General features: G+C 37.8%; 1 protein-coding gene across 3 annotated transcripts; it reads right to left on the minus strand.

Annotated features, from left to right (window-relative positions):
• Nucleotides 1-350: 350 nt before the first annotated feature.
• Nucleotides 351-19,490, minus strand: LOC137286545 (PRKC apoptosis WT1 regulator protein-like). 3 transcript variants are annotated; one of them, XM_067818469.1, is made up of 8 exons: nucleotides 18,920-19,481; nucleotides 18,492-18,512; nucleotides 12,133-12,252; nucleotides 9,405-9,451; nucleotides 8,541-9,033; nucleotides 7,655-7,759; nucleotides 6,832-6,859; nucleotides 3,965-4,394 (listed from the first exon to the last, which is right to left on the minus strand). In XM_067818469.1, the coding sequence occupies exons 1-7, from the start codon at nucleotides 19,265-19,267 to the stop codon at nucleotides 6,848-6,850; spliced, it is 1,146 nt and encodes a 381-aa protein (XP_067674570.1). In that variant the 5' UTR covers nucleotides 19,268-19,481; the 3' UTR covers nucleotides 3,965-4,394; nucleotides 6,832-6,847. The 3 variants fall into 3 exon arrangements, with proteins under 3 accessions (XP_067674569.1, XP_067674570.1, XP_067674568.1); XM_067818467.1 differs by lacking the exon at nucleotides 6,832-6,859 and having other exon boundaries at nucleotides 4,042-4,394; XM_067818468.1 differs by lacking the exons at nucleotides 6,832-6,859; nucleotides 18,492-18,512 and having other exon boundaries at nucleotides 351-4,394; nucleotides 18,920-19,490.
• Between the last annotated feature and the right edge of the window lie 4,306 nt (nucleotides 19,491-23,796).

Consider the following 23,796-nt stretch of genomic DNA (forward strand, 5'->3'; position numbering starts at 1 on the left):
TGCATTCTCAAAACATCCATTATTATTGTATCAACATTGATTCAATCACATATATCTCCCATTTTTGACAATCATGCATTGAAAGTTGTCCCTCTACTTTTTTGGAAGAGTGTATTAACAATTTTTCACACAATGCTGCAATTCTGAATCTTTGACATAATTTTCATCAAAATATTCATGATGGGTCTGAAATCTATCTCCATCCAACAGGCTACTTTCAAGACACATCCAAGGGTCTGTTCCAGAATCTGTCAACTCCACAAAACAATATTCTAAATATGAAATAAAATCATGTATTTTGAAAAAATTGATAAAAAGCTTAACACTGTAAAATTTTCTTTCTCCATTCATCCTGTTTCATAACATCCTAAAAAAATCTCGAAGTTCAATAAATAGATGTAACAATAATTATACAGATATCTGTATGTCCCCTTGTATTCATCCCATATTAATCAATAACTCAAACACCTTGACATGAAATTCTTAATCACACATGCCAAATAATCTTACACATAGTGTTTGAAACCATTTACTCGAACCAATACACTGAGTAAATTACAAAGTCAAGAACTCGTTAAACAGGTCTATTATTAAGGTGCATGCAATGTAATCTTTAATCACTGCAGAGACGATATGTAAAGTATTAATATACTGTATTAGATTCATAAAGTAAATGGCACATTAGAAATGAAAAATATAAACAAAACAATAAAATCACAACCAAACTCACAATCCAACACAAAGTTGTTTGCTCTCTAGCTGCTTCAAGAGAGACAGGAAAATATAACTGTAAAATGTTTTCTCAACTTCATTAGATTCAGTAAACTGATTATATCTGTATAAGTAAAAGCATTAACTTTTCAGGGATGACATATACAAAGAGTGAACACAGGGCAATCTTGTAAACAGACAGAATCAATCACAGGAAAAGGTAACAAACATTGTGCAAAATATAATGATTCATCTTCTATAATGACAGGCAGCAACTTATCACATTTAAAAATGCAGTTTCATTACAAGACAAATGTTAAACAAATAACATTAAATCCATCAATAATAACTTTTTAAAAAATGGGATGTTATGATTACTAAAGGTTTGTTTCTTTGTTTTGAAAGACTGTAATGTCGGTGGTTGACAAAATACCATAAGAAAAAGAGGTCATGATGATGGTATAAAACTAGCAACAGCCAACACAGGTGTTCCAGGGACCTTACGACGCGTGACACTCCTTTACTAAGATCAGCACACAACATTCCCACACAGAGAATAGAACACATCCTCAGTTTGTTTGTTTGTTTATTATTAATGCCACTCTTAGAAATAACTGAGTCTGGACCAAACATTCCAGTGACCAACAGCATGAGATTGATATACACTGCTGGGATAAGAAGACATGTGTCAACCAAGTCAGCGAGCCTGATCATTGTCATCAAGCCTATCATCACTGGGGTACTATGTTGCATTGGTGAGTTTAGTTTTATGCTGGTTACAATGTATCATATACGAGCATGTGTGCAGGGTTGATAACCCTAGAAATATAATCACTGCAAACCAAAATTCTAACCCACAGTTACAGATTTCAAACACATGTGAGTGATGCATTTATGGAAGCGCATTCCTCGGTATTCCAGGACTCGACCTCTTGTGCCCCAACATGACAAGCAATTGCCACAGAGTGAGTTTGGTTTTTAGACCACTTTTAGCAATATTCCAGCAATTCCAGCAATATCTCTGACTATTGGTCACAAATTAATCCACATGTTTCTAGCCCCTGCTCACGGTTTCATCTTCGGGTATAGACCCTGCATCATCCCCACCATGACCCCCACCCACTTCCACATCAAGCTGACACACCATGACGTAAGTGAAATGCTGTGTTTAGTTTACGTCACTTGTACCAATAATTCAGCATTATGACAGCAGGGGGCACCAGAAATGGGCTTCACACATTGTACCCCATGTGGGACATCAGACCTGGGTCTTAGTGTGACAAGTCAACTTTAACCATAATGTCACAAAGTCATAGAAGCGTCTTAGACATATCACGGCATTAGAGAAGATGTTGGCAAAAATAACATGGGAAGGTGTACTGAACTTTGTACCACTATGCAAACTTGGGAGCAGTCCTAAATTACACAAACCACAAAACAAGATGTACACCACAAACGTCAGGAGTTATCTTTCACAACCATGCATAGTTGAGCAAAAGTTATTTTAAAATTTCTTTGGCTTGTAGTTTGCAGAATGCACTTGATGTGCAACAAAAAGAAGGAGTGAGGCCGAAGATGATCAGATTTTCCCCGGAGCAATGCAATGCCCATACAAACCAAAAACATTCATGCTAATGTTGATCAATTACATTTGGCTGTGTTGTGCTTGTATCCTACTGAACACTTGACATGGAAACAGAAAAATAGCAAGCAAATAAAGCACAATATAAGCCTGATAAACAAACAAAAAATGTAAAAGAAACTAAATTAATAACTTTTAAATGCATTTTCAATCATATTTATTGAAGGGAACCTGGAAAGATCCTACTATTGACGGTACTGTAAGGTGCAGCATCACCAGGCGGTAAAAGCACTCCACACCAGTTATCTACCTTTCAAAACAAGGATCCTATCATTTATCCATACTATTATCATTAATCTATCATGCCAAGAAATAGCATGGTGTGACCTACAGAAGGCAATGGAATTGTTGTAAGGTAAAAGGTATGTTTTGATTGCTATTTCATACGGGTGGGGATTATGTTGATTTTAGCAATATACTTTTCCTACAACTCACGCCACTGACACGTAATTTAAATGTTGTTTCATATTCAAATCATCACCTATTCTTAAACCTACCACTTTGAAAACATTTGAAGCATTTCTTTATAAAAGAAAATATGAAAAGGGTGATGTACTTTATCTTAACAATATTTAAAGAAGGAAAGAGGAAGAGAATAAATTAGGCCTGTGAAGTATGGGTTTTCTAACATACCTGCTTGAACTTCATCAGCACAACTTACTAGTATACTCCGAATTACAGTGTTGTTTCAAATCTTTCAGTAGTGCCCAACTATGAATTAATAATTTCAGACCGAGAGAGGGTCTCAGTGCTGCAGGCTGTCACCAGCACCTGACTGATTACCACACGCTAGTAATACACACTGATCCTGCTGGTGACAAGAATGAGTGAGTCTAGTTTTAACACCAAACTCCGCAATATTCAGCTTTATGTCAACTGGTGATAAGAAATAAGGCAGATTAATCTTCACAATGGTCATGGGACAAATATCTTCAAAAACGTGCCACACAAGACACTGCTAAACTTCACATACAAAAGATCACAGATACATATCAATAGCTAAATCTGTATCACAACTACACTTGTTGCCCCTCATTCAAGTATAGGAAGACATTTACCTACAACTAGTCAAAGTGATCAAACTCAGAAAATAAATGAAAATACCTTCTCAGAAATCCTAGCATTTGTAAAGACGTGCTTCATAAATATAAATATGATTGAAATAACAGTATGTGATATTGTCACAAGAAACAGGGTAAAACAATTTCCTTTCAAAGGACTCTGATCCAAACAATGATGTCCTTACGTCCTTGGGCTTAACATCAAGCTGTCAACAGAACGGTATCAACTGGCATCCCATGATAAAAACAAACTGTAATATCTAGAACTGGAACAAATCCAAGATAATCTGAAACATTGAGCCATAGCAGTAAACATGGACGCTAGTAACTGGACCACTACCAGTAGACACTGGTTCTAACTGGCACAAGTTGGATATATCGCTTGAACTGCACAAGCATCTAATGGCAATTGCGGTTTTAACCTGTGACTTCAAAACAGCAAATATGTCTTTTTCTAACAATATCTTTTACATGAAAATGAGATGGTGCCATGATTTCAATGGCCACCTTGTGAAGAAGTCAGATGTCGTATGAAAATGAAGAGAAAATGTTTTTCCAATCTGTGAGTTAAATGAAATATACAGTCTTAGTGATGGTCTTTGGTTCAATATGGAACTGTTAGCATAATTTTGTAATGTCCTTAGATGAATCACATTGAACTAATAAACTAAAGTGATAAAACATTGTCTTGGCATTGATCTATTTCATCTTTGAAGTGACAGGTTAAATGGCACAGCACATGAACACAATAAACATGTGTGTAACTTGACACATGGGGCCCTTTTGGGGTTATTTACAACACTTTATGGCCAGGAGGCCCTGTTGAGGTGGTCTCACACCATCCCTCAGCTAAACCTCAGTAACCATGGTAACACAGATGATGATCACTAGACATTGGTACTAAGCTGAGACATGGCTTTGATTAAAGCACTCTTGTCTTCCTCCAGTTTAATGTTTTCATCTTCAACTTCATCAAGTTCCTGAAAAGAAGAAGACAGTAAATTAGTGCAGGAAAAACTTCCAAGTTCAATATGGCCATAATAGTAACTTGAACTGTGACTGAATTACAGTCTGTCAACAACAACTGGCACAGATGAATCTGTCTGAAACTCACATTTACCACATGGTGTATAAATTTTGGAATGTGGACCTGGTTCTTTCAAATAACAAGTGAATTCCTGGCAGCGTCTTGACTATAAAAATATTTCAAATTTGGCAATGTTATCAAAGAACATCCTATCACACCAATGCAGTGATATGAAGCAAAAGAGTTATCTCCCTTTCCAAACTCTCTGGTTTCTTTTTTGTTTTGTTTTGTCTTGGTTTGTGGGTTTGCATTTGTTCTTATCAAGTACAAACAAAACCTAGAATGAATAGTTCCCTTTAGTCCTGTTGACATACAAGTCATACAGAACTCACAACCTAAACTGGTGTCAAAAGTAGATGAAATGGTCCCTACAATATCACCGTGAGTGCTACTAGCTTCACTGCTACACATGATGTATTGTTTTTATTCAGGTCATGACTTACAAAATCTGGATTGTTTTGTACCCAGTTTTCTCTGTCAGTTGGAAGGTGATGTCTGATAAGCTGCAGTAACTCAAAGATAAAAACTAACCAGATAGTGAAACTATCATGTCAGATGCCCATTATAAGATGTGTATCCAGATAAAATATGCATAGAAAATTTCCAATTATACATTGAAAAATAATTGTTAGGTACCAATTACACATTTAAAAAGTTAAATGCGCAAAAACTTTAAAACATATGCATACAGAATAGATTTACAAAACTCGTTTGCCCAAAATAATAGACACTGAATGCTATCATTGGTATCAAGATGTTGTACTGCTAGTATAGGACTAACGTTGTACTGTCATTATGGGATGAGTGTGTTTTTTTTATGAAATCATTTCCATTATATTTAAGTTGGTTTTGAATAGTTCTGACATAACATAGTACATACCTGCTTAGTAAACTTTCTATATGATATATACTTAAGTGATTAAAATCACTGAAATACCCACATATTTGAAAGCAGTAGGTAACACAAAATGAAATACCCACTCAACATTCATAATACCCACTTAGAGAAAAATACAGTGTACAGTACACTAAAGAATTAAATCATATCATATCTCCTCAAATACATAGGAACAATCCATCAATTCCTGAGTATCATGTTGAGTCAATGACACCACTGCTTATCTCCCTTTTACTTCTACTCAAGGTGGAGCCTACGACACTTACACACATTCAAAATGCACAAAATTCAAAAACATATCTATGTAGATGCATCTACTACAAAAATACAAGGCAAATAATAGTGTTAGTTTTCAATTTAAGCTGAAGGAGATTCTGCAGCACTGTAGCTCACAGTCAGTGACAGTGACATTCACAGAAATATAGAATTGACTTCACGCTGTTGCAGCGAGTTTGTAGTTAAGCCACAAAAACCTTTCACAATCATAATTTGGTTATCACATTCAGCTGTAGGTTGTCATGTGTTGGGTCCATCCTTTATTGTAGGAAGGTTTGTAGCATACAAAATTTATGTGGCTACAAAGTTCGATAAAATGCCTAACTTGAGGGAGCAAAGATGCATTAAAATCACGATGTACACCTGAGTAGTGGAGAAACCAGCAGAAATAAACTTAGCAGTGTAGGGAAATTGTTCAGATGTCTGTAATTGTGCAAACTTGTGTGCAATCATAAAGTTGATTAAAGGTATGTTTTGAATATCACCATTTGCAGCATCTTTCAGGCTTCTTTTTTCTAACAGACTGCATTTCCTACATGCATCATAGGTTGCTGATGGTCAGTGGCCTTTGCCTGAGACAGTATTACAGATGGGTGGCTTCCATTAAGAAATATTCCAATAAATGCAAATCCAAAAGCTGTTATGATAAGTAAAAGGGAGATGATAATCACAGGTTACAAACACACAGAGCTTCCATGCAAAGGGTTCTGAGGTGACTAGAATTTTGCATTACAACAACAAATGAAATCACAATAGACACAATCAAGCTCAGGAATTACGCCAAAAGAAAAATGTCATAAAATGCTCTCATTTGTTAAAACTCTATAATGTCAAGAATGATATTTCTTTCGAGATCTACACATTCAGACATTACTCTAAGCATATATCCTCCGAGAAAATCTTCAACTGCTACTGTCACCATTAGCCTGAATACTGCTCAGTATGGCATAAAATTAAACTCACTCACTCAATTTCTTTCATGATTTTTCATTGTATTTAACAGAACGTTTGATAACTTTGATGAGTGTCTGTGAAGCTGTTTCTATGACTTCCATACAAGAAAATGAAAGCTTGACAACAAATGTTTGAAGATGACATGCCAACAGAAAGGGGAGATACGAATCAATAACAACCATGCTATATCACTGATCATTACCCTGTTTTCCTATTCCTCAATGGTAACACTGCAATAGGAGAGGTCACATGTAATACACATCCCACAGCACTGACAGCATGCATTGTTCCAATGTTAATTAAATATTGCTGAATACATTGGGTTTTTTTTCATCTAATCTTTAATCATCCTGAGAGAGTCGTAACTGCCTTAATTTCTGCTATGAAGAACTTACTTACATAATAACTTTTGCATTTGAAAAATAGCTCCTGTCAACATCACTAAAGGAAACAATCTGGCAGTGACTTTAAAGATAGTGAAACAGTTAACTTCTTGCAATACTTGATTGGGAAATAATGAGTTAATTTTTCTCCAATATCACTTAGTTCAGCTCGTTTCTTTGGCTGGTCAGTATACATACAATCCTTACACATGAATACATCATATGGAGTCCACAGGCGCTGGTGTCATTGCCAGGATTAAAGTCTTTTTTCAAACATGACAATTTTTAGATGACCCCCAACACTTTGGTGTACCCCACTTGCCTGCTTAGCTGATAGCTACGCTACCATCGCATGCGATCAATTAAAACTTCATCTAAACATAATCATGGATGACTGGCCTATTGATCACCACTCATGACATCTACCAGTTCTTTGTTGTTACTTCTACAAGTCAATTGAAAGCCGATTTTAACCCTCAACTACACAATCTGGACACAAATGGCAGATGATTGCAAGGACAATTGGCCGCATAAAGGGGTGTGGTCAAATCAAGACCTCTCATTGGCTGATGCTTGCTATAATCCGCCACCTTCCTTGTCTATCACTGAACCAAGGTACGATGAGGAAGGCTAATATCCTACCTTATTTAGGAGGGACACCTCCTTCTCCAGTTCCGCTATCCTGCGGTCCTTGTCGTCAAGCAACTGCTGCAGCCTCTTGTTCTCCTCCTTCTCCTTCTCCAGCAGCTGCAACAGCAACAACCTAGTCAGCATACAGTGACCACAGCACTGGACCACCAGCAACCACCAAGAATGAAACACCAATTTAATATGGGGAATCAAGCTAACAAAGAACATCTTATTACCAGTCAGAACACCCAGTTTCTGTAGGGTAATTATGACTGGTAATTAATTGTTAACCCATATGAAAGCAATATCCCACAAGATTGCCAAAGAGAACACTCAGATGGGAAGACCCATCTGTAGAGAGTGAAATAACAGCAATAACACTCAGTTAATAATTTAACAAAGCAAACTCTCCACTAATAAAGACATTACCCAGTGATAGCAAACACCAAGTTAACAAGGAGAACACCAAGATAACAACCTTTGTCATCAATTAATCACCTTTCACAATCAAAGGGTTCTTACATGTGATTATGTGTTCATATTCCTTTAGCTAATATCTAAGCCTTGAAGGAATGTTTCTGATAACCGGTTTTGCATTTTCTCACATTCTGGATACATCAGAATGCCACTGTGTCAATACTTGAGACTCCACAATTGTCCAAGATTGTTAATTTAATTATACAGATATCAATCTATCAATAAGGTTTTCATATCAAAAGTCCCATTATGTATGTACAAACATCAAATTATTAACAAACTTTAGATTGTGGGGACAGACATCCTCTGAAATATGGTGACAGACAGATGGACGACTACTGTGCCTTGAAGTCAGATGGTCCTTCACCCTGGAGAGACAGGAACATTCTGCACCCACCCTGCAAATAAGTAAATGAGTCACCTGTTTCACCTTGTCCAAAGAAGCAGCATTGTCATTGTTCTGCGTCATGAACGGTCGTGGGACGTGGTAGTTGAGGCGAGACGAACCATGAGACTGATCCTTATCACGGAACCGAGATGATAAATAGCCGTATGAAGATTCAGTTTTATTGTCTCTCATCTTAGAAATATTGGATCTGTTTTGATCAATGTCTCTTAGTGGGGCTTCTGATTCCCTGTACCGAGACAAAACAGAGGAACTGTTCATGGATGAGACTGAGCCCTTGGCCTCCTGATCACTAATATTGGCCATATGCGTTGAAGTGAAAGACTTGGTAGATTCTGGTGAACACCGAGTAAATTTGGAAATTCCTACAGGCCTGTCCAGGAGAGATTGGGACATGTGGGTGTCAGATGACTCGGATCGACCAATCAGGGTGAGATTTGTCTCTGAATGGCTGACAGTACTGTCGTAATCTTGGTTGTCCTCCAGATCAGCCTCGAGATCAGATGGACTGGAAATAAAAATATGACCACATCTGTATCATTAGTCAGCCTTCAATAGCATACAAGTGATTGAGTTTTAACATGTTGAGTCAGTGAGTGAGTCCTACACTGCTATTAGCAATATTTCAGCAATACCAAGGTGCTGAATCGACTTCACATATTACCTGCCTACAATAAACACGAATTTACTTGATATAATTAGTTTAAACTTTGTAAATGGGTTACTGAAGACCAATTCTGATCGAGCTTTTCTGGGGTAATATTTCCATAATTGCAAACTGCAAAGCAGAACATTTGGCTCTGAGATGGTAATTCCTGCAACAGGTGAGGCAAGGAGCACCAGTCAGTCCGGTGGCTACAAACCTGTGCACAATCTTACCTCTTGTTTCTCCTTGTTGTGAATGTGCTTGAATGGTGACCATGGCCCTGGAACAAGAGGAATAGGTTTGGTTAAGACGAGGCATGAAAATGATTTCTAATGACATAGGAAATCTGTAAACGTCTTACCTGCTGGAATGATGGACAAGAGTGATAATCACAGAAAATTGTGGATTTGGACTGTAGTGCTGAATCCTGAGATGATGATGGGGAGACTGATTGAGGATGTTGTAATGACACACTGAACAGTCAGGGTTACCATGGTTACAGAACTCTGAATGGAACACCTACATTTATTACTACAACCACTGGTAATCACTTAAGTCCCTTGTAAACAGATGTAGCTGAGTACGGAAGTCACATCACTGACTCAGCTGGTGTGTGGGTGTTTGTTTGATGTTTAGCACACTCAGCAATATTCCAACTGTATGGCACCACTCTGTAAGTAATCAAGTATGGACCAGATAATCCAGTGATCAATATTATGTGCATTGGTCTACACTGATGGGATATGATGACATGTGAGTGAGTGGGTTTGAGTGAATGAGTGAGTGGGAGACACCAACATATGTTACCAAGGTTACCCATTGCCACAGGCTGTCCAATAACCACTGATATTGACATAACCTAACACTGTAGCATCAAACAAATGTAACAGTATCATGAGCAAACAATAAACTAATTGTATATTTGATTGCAGAAACAACCAGCAACTGGAAATATGACAACGGTAACCATGGTAACCAAGATTTTATCATATCATGTATCATGTATATCATAGGTGCGATAGATGATATTGTGACTGGTATGTATGCATGAGCACATCTCATTTACACCATGACACTTGCCAGAGTCAGTATGCCTAACACCAGTTTAAGTCACCCACTAGACTTGACCTCTACAGTTTGTGGGGCTGCCATTATATTAGTGCTTTACAGGTGAGCAAATTCACAGGTGAAAATATCTGACTCATCTTACATCCTGTTAATTGAGAACCAGGCAGTGGTAAACATCACCTCAAGAATTATGTCATGACTAAAACCTGAGTCAGCATTTATCATTTACCTAAAGCATTTATCCATGAAAGTCTATGACACATGTATGCAAATTATACATACAGACTAGTTAACCAGAACTGAAACAGCAGTGAAATTATATCAGAGATATAACAGGGGAGGAAATAACTTTAAAAGTGCTAGTGTACTGAAAAATTGATTGACCTGACAATTTTTCCACTACCCAGACAATCTTCTTAGTCATTTTTTAAATAAACAACACAATTAACTTTTCAAAGTCAACTGGACAGTGGACACTGGAACAGCATGATACGCAAATTTGCTTGCCCGACTGAAAAATCCACTGGACTAGGACATCAGGCAATATTGTTTTTCCCATGATACAGCATTGTTTCAGGTACAAGTGAAGCATTTCTAACTTAATCTGGGGAACTTCTTTCTTGGTGAATGAACATGCCAAAAAGGAGTTAAATGACTGTGTAATTTGGTTCACAGCAGAATGGAAAACATGCATCACTGCAAACAATATATATCTAGATGTTTCTAGAGTTAATTTTGAGGCATTTATTTCATAAAAGGGAGGGAGTGAGGGACCTTGGTTTTATGCTACTTAACAATATTCCAGAATATCAAGACTGGGGAAACCAGAAATGAACTTCACACATACCCATGAATCAAACCTGGGTCTTCAACGTGCAGAGTGAACGCTTAAGGCAGCCACTTGGCTACCGTACCGCTCCCTCATAAAAGGGAAACTCTTGCATGAAAATGACACACATGCTTCTTTAATAATGGAAACAGCCTCCTTTTGTTGCTCTGTATTTGCCAAGCCTGAAGTAAGACCTATTTTCCATATCGAAAACACTTGTAATGAATCGTGTACATGAAATGTATAACTAAATATAATCTCTTCCCATCCTGATGGTGGGCGACACTTACAGTGTGATGCTATATCTATTGAAGTGGTTACTAACAATACTTCGCTATCCATTGACTCAAGCACCACTTCAGATAGCCTGGGTCTCAAGTACAACAATGTTGTTAACAGCCATACATTGTAGCAGCTTGAGGTCTGATAACACCATAAATAGGCCCATTAAGTACAATATGTACATAACATGCAGCTGATATACAAGCGGCAGAATGGAATGTTGGGAAACAACAAGGCTAGCATTGATCACAAGGATCGCTCACGGTCTCATAACACTGATGGCTGTGACAACCTGAGGATTTGCCTTGGTGGTTTATGGGAATACTTAGCATTACATACAGGTCCTATTCAAAGTTCCTTTGTTCAGGCAGAGTGCAACATTTATCATTCTTCTATATTTCGAGAATTCTGTTAACACAATACTACTGATGTCTTCTAATCTAAATGGTATCAGTTGCACGTCTTTTGGAGTACCTTAAGCAATGGGCCAGAAATTCCTTGAATTATGGTGTTAATAGCCTGGCCAAATTCAGAACAACACTGAAATGAATTTCCAGGCCCTAAAACATGTAAAGAGTATACACTGATTTTCTTAAATACTGTTATATGATGTAATGGTATACTGAATGATGCTTGCGACAATTCTTACTCAAAAATATAAATCTATGTTATTCACTGGATTGTCTCATCCAGATTTGGTTATACTAAACCTGTAATTTTACTGACCATGGCATTGAGCACAAACAACAGCATACATACTATCGACTGCTGTCCCTACTTACATCATGTCTCTCATGAACTGGTTTGTTTTTATCTGTGATTTCATTAAATGCTGTGTTTTTCTTGGTTTCCATGGCAACTTTGTCATCATCGTCATCTTCATCCAAAGAGTCTCCGGTACTCTGAAATGTACAAACACATCACTGTATCCATGACACTAAGACTGTCATATTAGATAAACAAACACATCACCATATCCATGACACTAAGACTGTTATATTAGATAAACAAACACATCACTGTATCCATGACACTAAAACTGTTATATCCGATAAACAAACACATCACTTTCATGACACTAAGACTGTTATATCAGATAAACAAACACATCACTGTATCCATGACACTAAAACTGTTATATTAGATAAACAAACACATCACTGTATCCATGACACTAAAACTGTTATATTAGATAAACAAACACATCACTGTATCCATGACACTAAGACTGTTATATCAGATAAACAAACACATCACTTTTATGACATCACAAAAATTTCATCCCCACACCTCTTTTGGGGCCATACCAAACCAAGTCATATAGATATATATAATTACTAAATAATGCTAACAAATTATTTATAAATACAATTTGTTTTCCCACCTTAACTCACTTTTGTGGAGGCATGAAGCACAAGTCTATGTTTTGGCCAGGCCTACACATGAACATCATATATATTGTTCCTACACCATCCACACAGATGAATGATATTGATTATTGATGAAACAAATATGCTGATCTCCCAGACAAATACCAGACAGCAACAAAGCACCATGGTGGTTCACCATGTTCACTGGATGAGGTACACATGACATGGCCCTACATTCAACCATTGTTAAACATGGTAGCCGAACAAATGAGCAAAGTTTGGCTCTTTATTCTTGATATAATCATGATAATGGTATGGAAACTTTGTGAAATTGATTTAACTTGAAGTTGTGCGAGAATGAGTTTAGTTTTACGCTGCAATATTCCAGCCACATGGTGGTTGCAATATTCCAGCTATATGGCAGCATCTAATAATCAAATCTGGACCAGACAATCCAGTGATTAACAGCATGAGCATCAGTCTAAGCCTTTATCGCCTCTTACGACAAGCATGAGTTAATGAAAAACAATATAAATCTGGATCTGTTTGAAGGAGATTAGGGATGTCAAGTTTATGGACCTGCACTTCCAGTTGTTGTAGTGCTATGAATACTGTCTTTGTCTTGATGACCCAGCAAATGTATTGCCTGGATACAATGTCTACTGTTGAAGCTCTAAAATCAAAGAATCAGTGGTAGAAATGAAAATCTATCAACAGCATGTGTGACCATTGATAGTTTAGTAACTGACTTTTGGTGACAAATATTTATGTTGTTTTGTGAATGAGTGAGTGAGTTTAGTTTTACGCCGCACTCAGCACTATTCCAGCTATATGGCGGCAGGTAAGACAATCCAGTGATCAAGATCACGAGCATCGATCTGCACAATTGTGAACCAATGACATGTGTCAACCAACTCAGCATGCCTGACCAACCGATCCCGTGAGTCACATCTTACGACATGCATAGTCGCCTTTTATGGCAAACATGGGTTACTGAAGGCCTATTCCACCCCGGGACCTTCACGTATTTGTTTAATACTTTTATATTACCTTGGTGCAGACTTGCAGCTTCCCTGAGTTTAAGGTCTAATTGTTCATTAGATCAGGATTTCATGTGTCTTGTCAGTTATCAAAAGAGACAAACTACTTCATCTTTTTATTTTATATAAACTTCATATTAATTTGGGAAATGGCTTCAAATGGGAGAATAAAGGAGCTAAAACTACTGAAATAGGACTTCAATAGTTGATGGCAAGAAGACTAGCACTATCACATTAGCTGTTTCCCCTTTAATAATCATCCCAACTGGATGCTACAGCTACTGTCACAAGCAGACAAGTACAATTTCACGTGTATTCTTGTAAAGGTTGTTCATATTAATCATGAGGCAATTCAAAGGTGTTGTCTGGGGGTTTTTTTGTTGAAAGATCTCTATACAAAAGAAATATAACATAGACTGGTATGTTCATTTTCATTATCAGTAACAGGAGCCAAAAACATTACTGCAGATAAGTCTCCAAGTTGATTAAGTCGGCATTGATAGAATGGCACCACCTGTGGCAAATACAGACAACTACAACATGACATAATAAAAGCCTTGAAAACTGTCATCAATGACTTCAAAAGGCACTGAACAATAGACGTGGTTGCATACAATCGTATATGATCCACAACTGCAACACCTCTGAACTCTGAGTTCAGCTAATAAAATACATTTCGAAGATAATATATTCTTTCAATTGAAAAACTGTTGTGACACGTGTAAGCCTAACATCCCTGGAGGTTAAATTTCATTTCAAATTGATGAAGTAGCTGGCAAGCAGTTTGTTATCTTGATAAAAACATTTCCATTTCAGTCAACACTGAATTTCAAACCTACCCAAATTAACTTACAACATCGTGTTTAGATAGATGTTATGCATTAGTGATGCTATATTACATGTTTCCCTGTTTCATGAATGTGTTAGAATTATTCCAGCAATATCACAGCGAGGGGGACCAGAAATGGGCTTCATACTTAACGTACCCATGTGGGGAATCAAACCCAGGGGCCCGTTTCACAAAACGCTCATAGCCTAAGATCTCGTAAGTTTTCTCGTAGAAATTGTACCTCCTATACTGTAACACAGGAGCTATGGATGCTACGAGAAAAGTTACGAGATCTTAGGCTTACGAGAGTTTCGTGAAACGGGCTCCTGGTCTTTGATGTGACAAGCGAACATGAATCTCAGTGACCATGAAGGCAACAAACCAGAGTCTTCCAGAAGCAAGCAAACACCTTAACCATTGACCTACCCTGTATTCTGTCTATACGTTTTCTTAATGAAGCATAAACAAAGAATACGTTAAAAATAAAAATGCTTGGCATGCTTAACTTCACTGTGCCATGCAACCTAACGGAGAATAAATGCAAAAATACTAACAAAATAATTGACCAGCTGCATCCTCATGAACAACATATGGTACACGGTACACGGTACATGGTACACGGTACACAATATACATCCACACAACAGCTCTTCGGTCCATCACAATTACACAGTTCCCGCTGATTGGGCTTTGGTTAATAATAAATACTCTCTTCGTCATTAACTTGTTCAAGCCATGTCAGGCATGTCAATTAGGAATAAGCTTTATAATGGAATAGAAGAAATCAATATTTACATTGGAATATTTTCATATGAATTAGCCATATTGTTCAGGACTGTTGCTAAACATTGTTATTGGTACAAGCAAGTTATGCTTAGAAAATATTTGTAAAACTCCTGCCATGTTGAGAGTACACTTGTCACAAATGCTTCTACATTTGTAAACAAATGCACTGCCCAATTATAGCAATGAAGCCCACAAATCATTCCAATGCCAAAGCTCTGAGCCTGCTGACTGTTTGCTTGGATTCTTCAAATATAGCTCTCTAACACTATATGAACTAGTCAAAGATAACATATAGCCACTGGATTACAAATTACATAAATGCTAAGGTATTATGAAAATGATTAGAAATCATTCTAATTCTTAATAATAATGATGATTCGATGAAACATGGTAACAGCCAAGATCAACTCCTAATAAAAAGCACGAGTAGGGATGTAATAATACATGTCATATGACATGCATAAACAGAGAGGTTGTGCTGTGATACACCTCATCTTGACAAAACACATATCAACAGAGGTTGTGCTGTGATACACCTCATCTTGACAAAACACATATCAACAGAGGTTGTGCTGTGATACACCTCATCTTGAAAAAACACATATCAACAGAGTGACTCTTCGTCATGCCATGACACATACAAACAGAGAGGTTGTGCTGATATACTTTGTCATGGCATGACATGTATCAACAGAGAAGTTGTACTGTGACACTTAGTCATGCCACAACACATTACAGAGCTTGTGCCATGACATGTACAGAGAGGTTGTGCTGATATGCTTTTGTCATGCCACAGCACATATCAACAGACATTGTGCTGCGAAACTCTTTGTCATGCCACAACAAATTAACCGTAAGGTTGTGCTGATACACTTTTTCATGCCATGACACATATCAATAGAGGTTGTGTTGTGATACACTTTTTCGTGCCATGACACGTATCAGTAGAGGTTGTGTTGTGATACACTTCTTCATGCCATGACACATATCAGTAGAGGTTGTGCTGTGATACACTTCTTCATGCCATGACACGTATCAGTAGAGGTTGTGCTGTGATACACTTTTTCGTGCCATGACACGTATCAGCAGAGGTTGTGCTGTGATACACTTCTTCATGCCACGACACGTATCAGCAGAGGTTGTGCTGTGATACACTTCTTCATGCCATGACACGTATCAGTAGAGGTTGTGCTGTGATACACTTCTTCATGCCACGACACGTATCAGTAGAGGTTGTGCTGTGATACACTTCTTCATGCCACGACACGTATCAGTAGAGGTTGTGTTGTGATACACTTCTTCATAACATGACACGTATCAGTAGAGGTTGTGCTGTGATACACTTCTTCATAACATGACACGTATCAGTAGAGGTTGTGTTGTGATACACTTCTTCATGCCACAACACGTATCAATAGAGGTTGTGCTGTGATACACTTCTTCATAACATGACATGTATCAGCAGAGGTTGTGCTGTGGCAGACTGTCATACCACAACACATACCAACAGACATGACATCAACAAACAGGTCATGAGGAGATTAGTGCCATCATCATCTGTGATGATGCATTGAAGCCAAACAAAGAAACCTTGAGTAGGTTTGAGTTAATGATAACAAGACTACCAGTGTCTTGTACAAGACAGGTAATACAGTCACATTTCACTGTAGAGTGATGCCACTGTAATCAGCTCATTATCCAACCTTAGTATTAATAAGTGACCTGACAGTACTTGTATCATTAAGACCATGGCATTGCGTACTGAAGTGTACCACGTGACTGTACAAGTTACTTCGAATCATTACAAAGCTCAATCTAGTTCTAAACATCCTGGCTACTGTACTAAGTGATGTCAGCGCTAAGGTGACCATAACTCCCATACCAGGTAGGCTTAGCACTAAGGTTGGGTGGTACAACAGCACCCTAGTAGATAACAAGCAACCAGCTGTTTGCCTTAAGTGACCATACCCCAGAATCCATCACAACCCCTACAAATACCAGGCAGTAAATTGATACAAGATAGTCATGTCAACATTATTTAGTTGTAGAGATATACACTAGACATATTTAAAATGTTAGAGGTGAAGCAAGAAGCATTACTTCAAAGCATGTTAAGAAATGAATCACATGGCAGACATAACTGTGATATCATTACTGTGAAGATCCTACAGAACAAATGACTGAAAGTCACTTAACCCAAACAGCATAAAATACTTATGTATCTCTCTTGCAGTTTATCTAAAAGCATGAAATGGATGGGGATATGTTTTTATTTCATTAGTTTCAACTCTTCAGTAAATAACCATGTGCAGCAGAAAATTAAGGTAGGTCAACTTCACAATTTTCTTTCTATTAACTGATGTAACTTTGTTAATCATTTGATGGTGGAAACATTGTTAAACACACAAGCAATAAAATACATTTCATACTGAATGATGGAGTATAGGTTTTTGAAGCCTAAATTATATTCTGCACTGATAATAGAGGAACATATTTAGTAAGAGACACAAGCTGATGGAAACATGTTAACATGAATATGTCATAATGAAAGTTAACGTCTGGGTTGGAAAGACTACAAATGAGAGGATAATATTAGGTATGCAGTGACATGGCTGGTCTCGAAAATTACAATGCCTTTTGTATTAAATAATCATAATTCAATTTGTTGAAATATTTGGTGGCCAAATGATCTATTAGTATCTACCACACTCAGAGAAATGGCAAAAGGTGTGGGTTTGAGAGATAGTGAAAGAGGCATTTTTCTGTTAATTGATATCACATGAAATCATTTATAATGTTGAGTAATGTAATCTACACTCTTCACAAGAAGATATTGCTACAACTTAAAACGGCTGAGAGACTAACAATCAAAACAAGAGAGACAAATTTGGAAAAGAATTTGTATCAGTGTTTGTTTACCGCCACTTTCAGCAATATTCCATCTACATGACAGGTGTTTATGGTTAGAAAATAGAAACAGGACATATATAATTTTATTAAAAACAGTTAAGTCTCCATTCATGTACCAACAACAATAATCAGCCATGTCACAATGTTGGATATATAGTTACATGTTCTAGCAGTGATAGAGATACAGTAAAGTACGATTTTCATACCCCTACTTCGGCTACAGACAGCTGTAGAAAAACACAATTGTAAGAGACATACAGACATAAACAACAAAAACAAAACAAAGAAGCAAAACTGTTAAGAAATATGTAAAACAGGAGAAAACAGAAGCATGCCTCGTCAGGGAAATAGGTGTGAACACCGGGATGACATAGCTGACTCAAAAATGTCACACGAACAGGTGATTAAAAGTTTAACAAATAATATAACAACACCACTTTCACCAATAGAATCAGAATACGGGAAAATGACAATTGATGCACAACATTAGCAACGCTGTAACAACAATTATATAATCCTAAGTTAGTATGATGTCATCGGAATGCTTACAATGTAGCTGGTCATCAGCTGGTACCCGTCACAGTACTGAGGAAAACATTCAAATGTGGCGGTGGCTATCTGCCAAAAAACATACCTCAGTTGACGGCAGGTGGACGACGCCGGTACTCCTCCTTTTCTCCCTCAACTTTCTCTTGTCTTTCGGTAATTTCCCTTTATGTAAGTGATTTGGTCGGCTTCTTTTATCTTTGCTTCTGCCAACAGTACGCGTGGGCGAATCGTGGTCTTGACTGAACGAGGTTGGATGGCCTTCCCCTCCCTCCCCGTTTTGGTCCCGACCCTCACGATCCAAATGATCCCCTCCGTCCCTGTCCCCCCTGTAAAACATTCCTCTCCCTCGGTGTGTCCTTATCCTGTTTCTTTGTCGCGTCGTTTCAAAGTCCTCCATGTCTAGGCTCTCTTGACTCACTGAACTGGACGCCATGTTGACAAGCAAATGTACAAATTCGACTTCAATAAAATACAAGATAAATTCACTCCGTCATCATAGCCAGCTGAAAATGAAGCACCGTGTACAACTATTCATCAGGAATCCAGTCCGCTCAATGAATTTGCGTTGCTTATCGATTGTAGCCCACAAGTTCTCGGTAAATAGACGATCAAACAAAATAATGCTTCCCGTAATCTGCCTCGTTTTCACTTGCACCTGCCTTCAACATGACGTCACCATTTCAACGTCATATTGCAAGGTACGAGAAATGTTGCGACAATTTCCCAACGTCTCGCTTCAGGTAACACCCCCTTGATGAACTGAAAGACAGACATCATTATTCCTCTTGTGATATATGATGATGACATCATGTCGACACTTGTTTCACACTTTTCAGAGTGATGCGCATTTTGATTAGTAAGGAATAGCATTATGATAATTAGTTCGATTTGGGATACTTATAATATGTATATTCAACAAGTAAAAATATACACACGTTTTGTGAATGATTATTGTCTAAACAACAAAAAACATACTTACTACTTTCACATATAAGAAAAATAACATACCGTTGTACAGGTCAATCGAAAACGCCTGGTTTCAGTTGGAAACATGATATGAAACTACGAACCTCTTTTAAACCGCATAATATTGCTCAAGTAAACTTGTCGCTTTAGACATGTCGATTCGCTGTAAGTGGTCCCATGGGTTTGTGTTCCATTTATCCCGACTCCTACCCCAAGCACCCCACCCCGTCTTATCTGTAACATTCACTATGGCCTGTGCTCCTCTCTAGAAATATGAATTACGTTTATTATAGCAATGTGTTTATTCGACAAAAATAAACAAATTTTTAGAGTGAGTTTATTCGAAAAAAATTAAACACTCTTTAATTCACCCCCCATCACCCCTCCAACTTTTACCGACACTAACTTCAATCCGCTTTCGCTGTGTCATTTTCACTACAATTACCCCTCCTAATCTCAGCACGCATGCATGCATGCACGCACACTCGCATAAATAGCCATTCTCTTTCTTGGGAATACAGATGTGAGAAATACCTACACGATGAATGAAAGTACAAGCGTGTGTTGAAGCTTGCGGTTGTAACATATAATTATGTTACACATGTGGGCTGTATGTTTCATCATATAAGTATGTTTCCACTCAAAGTGTGTTCAAATTTAGAAACCATTAAAACACACACATTCCACATATACATGCCTAAACAAATTATTAAATGCGTGATTCGGGCGTTACCACAAGATCGGTAAGTATTAGCTCCACCCTAACATAAGGCGATTAGTCACGTGCAGTGTGTCAAACTATTAGGTAAATACCTACTTACATATATTACATTCGCGCGAAATCAAAATGACGGTGCCTGTTTATTTCATACGTTGAGCGTCTTCATAATGGAATATTAACATATTCAGCATGAATACCAAGCACTCCCCGACATATAAGGACTGGACCAGGGTTGCCGCTGAGGTGGTACACCCCATGTGCATCGTCAGTGACATGACAGGTAGACACGCTAATGAGTGACATGTGATTGATGGATTATATTTCAATTGCAACGGACACATTCTTTAGCTCGAGGTAATGAACAGACGAGCATGTTGTTTTTTTTTATGCGGAGACAGTTAATCAAGTTACAAGTTACAGATCAAATCTTTTAACAATTATTTATATAATATTTTTTCAGGATATTTTCGAAGTGAGGTTGAACAGAATAATAAAGAACTTTTTTTTGATAACTGCTTGTGGGTAATAACTTGTTTAATGCACTGAGCGACGCTTTCGTGTAGATTCTTACGCCGTTTTCATGGTAAAGGTTGTATGCTTTATTATTGTCTATTTATTTCTGCAATGCCGATCAAACAATTTAACCGACTAGGGTGTGTAAATATGATCAGGTATAGAACGGGAAAATCGTACCATATGCTGCACAGAAAAATGCGAATAAGGGGCAAGCATAAAAGTTCGGTCGAAAGTAAAATTGGATTTGATTAAAAAAGGTTTACAACCGTTATCAAAAAGACACTGTGATGAATACCGAAATACTACAGACATGAGCTCAGAAACAAATCTGTAACACCCGTGCCAGATAAAGTACCAACGAAAAAGCATGTCTTGAAGTGATCAAACACAGGTGTATATTTTCATAGTGTATGAGATAGTAATGACGCACTTCAGGTAAGTGCATTGTATACGTGCAGGTTGTCAGAGATTAGAAGACGGGGATTACAGAAGGATAAAAAAATATTTTATTAATGTGTCAGATGCTAGTATTCGGTGCATGACACGCTTAAAAAAGAATTACATCGTATCCGGCCATTTGGCCTTTGAGACACATGTTACCATATATCACAGCTAAACAATTAAGATAAATAACAAATATATTTTGCACTTACATCCCAATTCTTGCACACAAAAGAACGTTCATGCATGCATCAAGAGACACATCCACACACTCATCCTACCTCTCCCTCTCTCTCTCTCTCTCTCACACACACACACACACACACACACACACACACACACATTGCAGTTAAAACAAATATTTTGAAAATCGTGTCAATCATTTTTTTTTTTTTTTTTTTTTTTTTTTTTGTTATTCGATCGGAAAAGGTTGTTTTTGTTTGAGGACAGCTACAGTCGACTTTCATAAAAGAGAACAAGGCTAGGGACACGTTCGAGGACCTCAGGTAAATCCATTGTAAATGAAATGCCCGAGATTAAAAAAATTACAGATTTATAGCTGGGACACATGTTTGGAAATCATGTCAAGTGAATATATGAAAAGAATCTCAGTCGGAAAAATGCTTGTTTTGCTCGCTCGCTTGTTGGACTATGTAATAAACTCTGAAACTATGTAACAACCAGAAAAAGTACGACGTAGCATATTACTCAAACAATGGTGTTTTTGATATTTAGTTTAGTGCAACACGCTGGGCTGGCATGTCTGTGGGATCCAATAGATTGATGTATCGTTAATGGGGTGAGTAAAACAGATTCAGCGACAGGTGACAGGCTTGCTAGATAACCACAAAGAGCACCTGATGACTGGCCCATTGCCACTTGTAGCAACTGTGTGTAGCTGTTTATGTAATTAACCTTATATGGTCATAGATATCACGCGCTGATGACAATGTACATGGCAGCTCGGTTAGATCAGTCATGGAGTTGACAGGTTGATCACCGAACAAAACCCAGCAATGACGTAATGCAGTTATAACTTCTGAATTGATGTAATGCAATTAAAGGCTGTGTGATCACAAAACCATGCACACTTGTGCTAGATTTATACAACTATTCTCCCGGCCACATGCGTTTGGTGATCAGTTTTATGTTGACAAGAGATGGTGACATAAGACAGTTTACATGATGTACGAATATGTTTACAAGTATACCTAGTATACCTTGAACAATGCATTAATTAAATTCCGAATAGACTTATTTTTCGTAAACTTTGTGCGAAGTATAGTTACTGTTTTCCGTTAGCTCTATGGTGGTGTGGATGAGGTGTTCGCCCGGTCAGTAGAAGGTAAGGTTCCTGCCCGCACCATTCAAAAAGATTTTAAAGTATGGTACTTGATGTTACTCTGGCGGCCGGCGTATTATGGAGACAAAACTGAGTTAGCATACTGAATTTCATTGTTGTGTCAGTGTTGTGACATTAATTCTTTCATCCATACACGCACCTCCACACACTCTCTCTCTGTCACACACACACACACACACACACACACACACACACACACACACACACACACACACACACACACACACACACACACGGTACATACATACAAACACAGTCTGCCGTGGAGATGTGGGTTAAACTTGGTCTTCAGAAACCCATGCTTGTCGTAAGAGTCGACTAACGGGGTTGGGTGGTCTGGCCCCTTGACTTCGTTGACACGTCATCGTATCCCAATGTCGTAGATCGATGCTCACGCTGCTGATCACTGGTCTCTCTGGTCCAGACTCGATTGTTTACTGACTGCCCCAACAATTAATGGAATAGTGCTGAGTATGGCGTAAAACAACTTAAACCAACCGCCATACATACACGTTACGTATGTGTCAGTACATGTGCACGTTTTCAGAAACAATCTGAATAGTTTATTTCTACTCTGTTCAAAGTACAAGCATTACTGTCTGTGGGCTAAAAATCTTAGAATATTAATGGAGAATATAACACCTACAAGATAAAAAATGAAAGCACACGAAAAGCAAGAATGCCTAATGAACCCACCTCTGTATTTGATATCCTGGCCTTGATCTGTTCATCCCTCCACACGGAAAGAGAACATTTCAATAGCAACACGCAAAGGAGCACATGAGATACGAAAGCTCACCTTTATCTTGTAGGGTGATTATTTGTTAAGTTTCATCTTAAAAGCACACAGAAAGTATTTTCATGTATCTTATTTATTTTCCGTGAACATTCGGAAACGTACTTTTAGAATGTCCTCATATCCCATCTATATATTTCATTATGATGCAGTCCATAT

This window comes from Haliotis asinina, chromosome 6 (assembly GCF_037392515.1).
Source record: "Haliotis asinina isolate JCU_RB_2024 chromosome 6, JCU_Hal_asi_v2, whole genome shotgun sequence".
Classification (NCBI taxonomy): Eukaryota; Metazoa; Mollusca; class Gastropoda; order Lepetellida; family Haliotidae; genus Haliotis; species Haliotis asinina.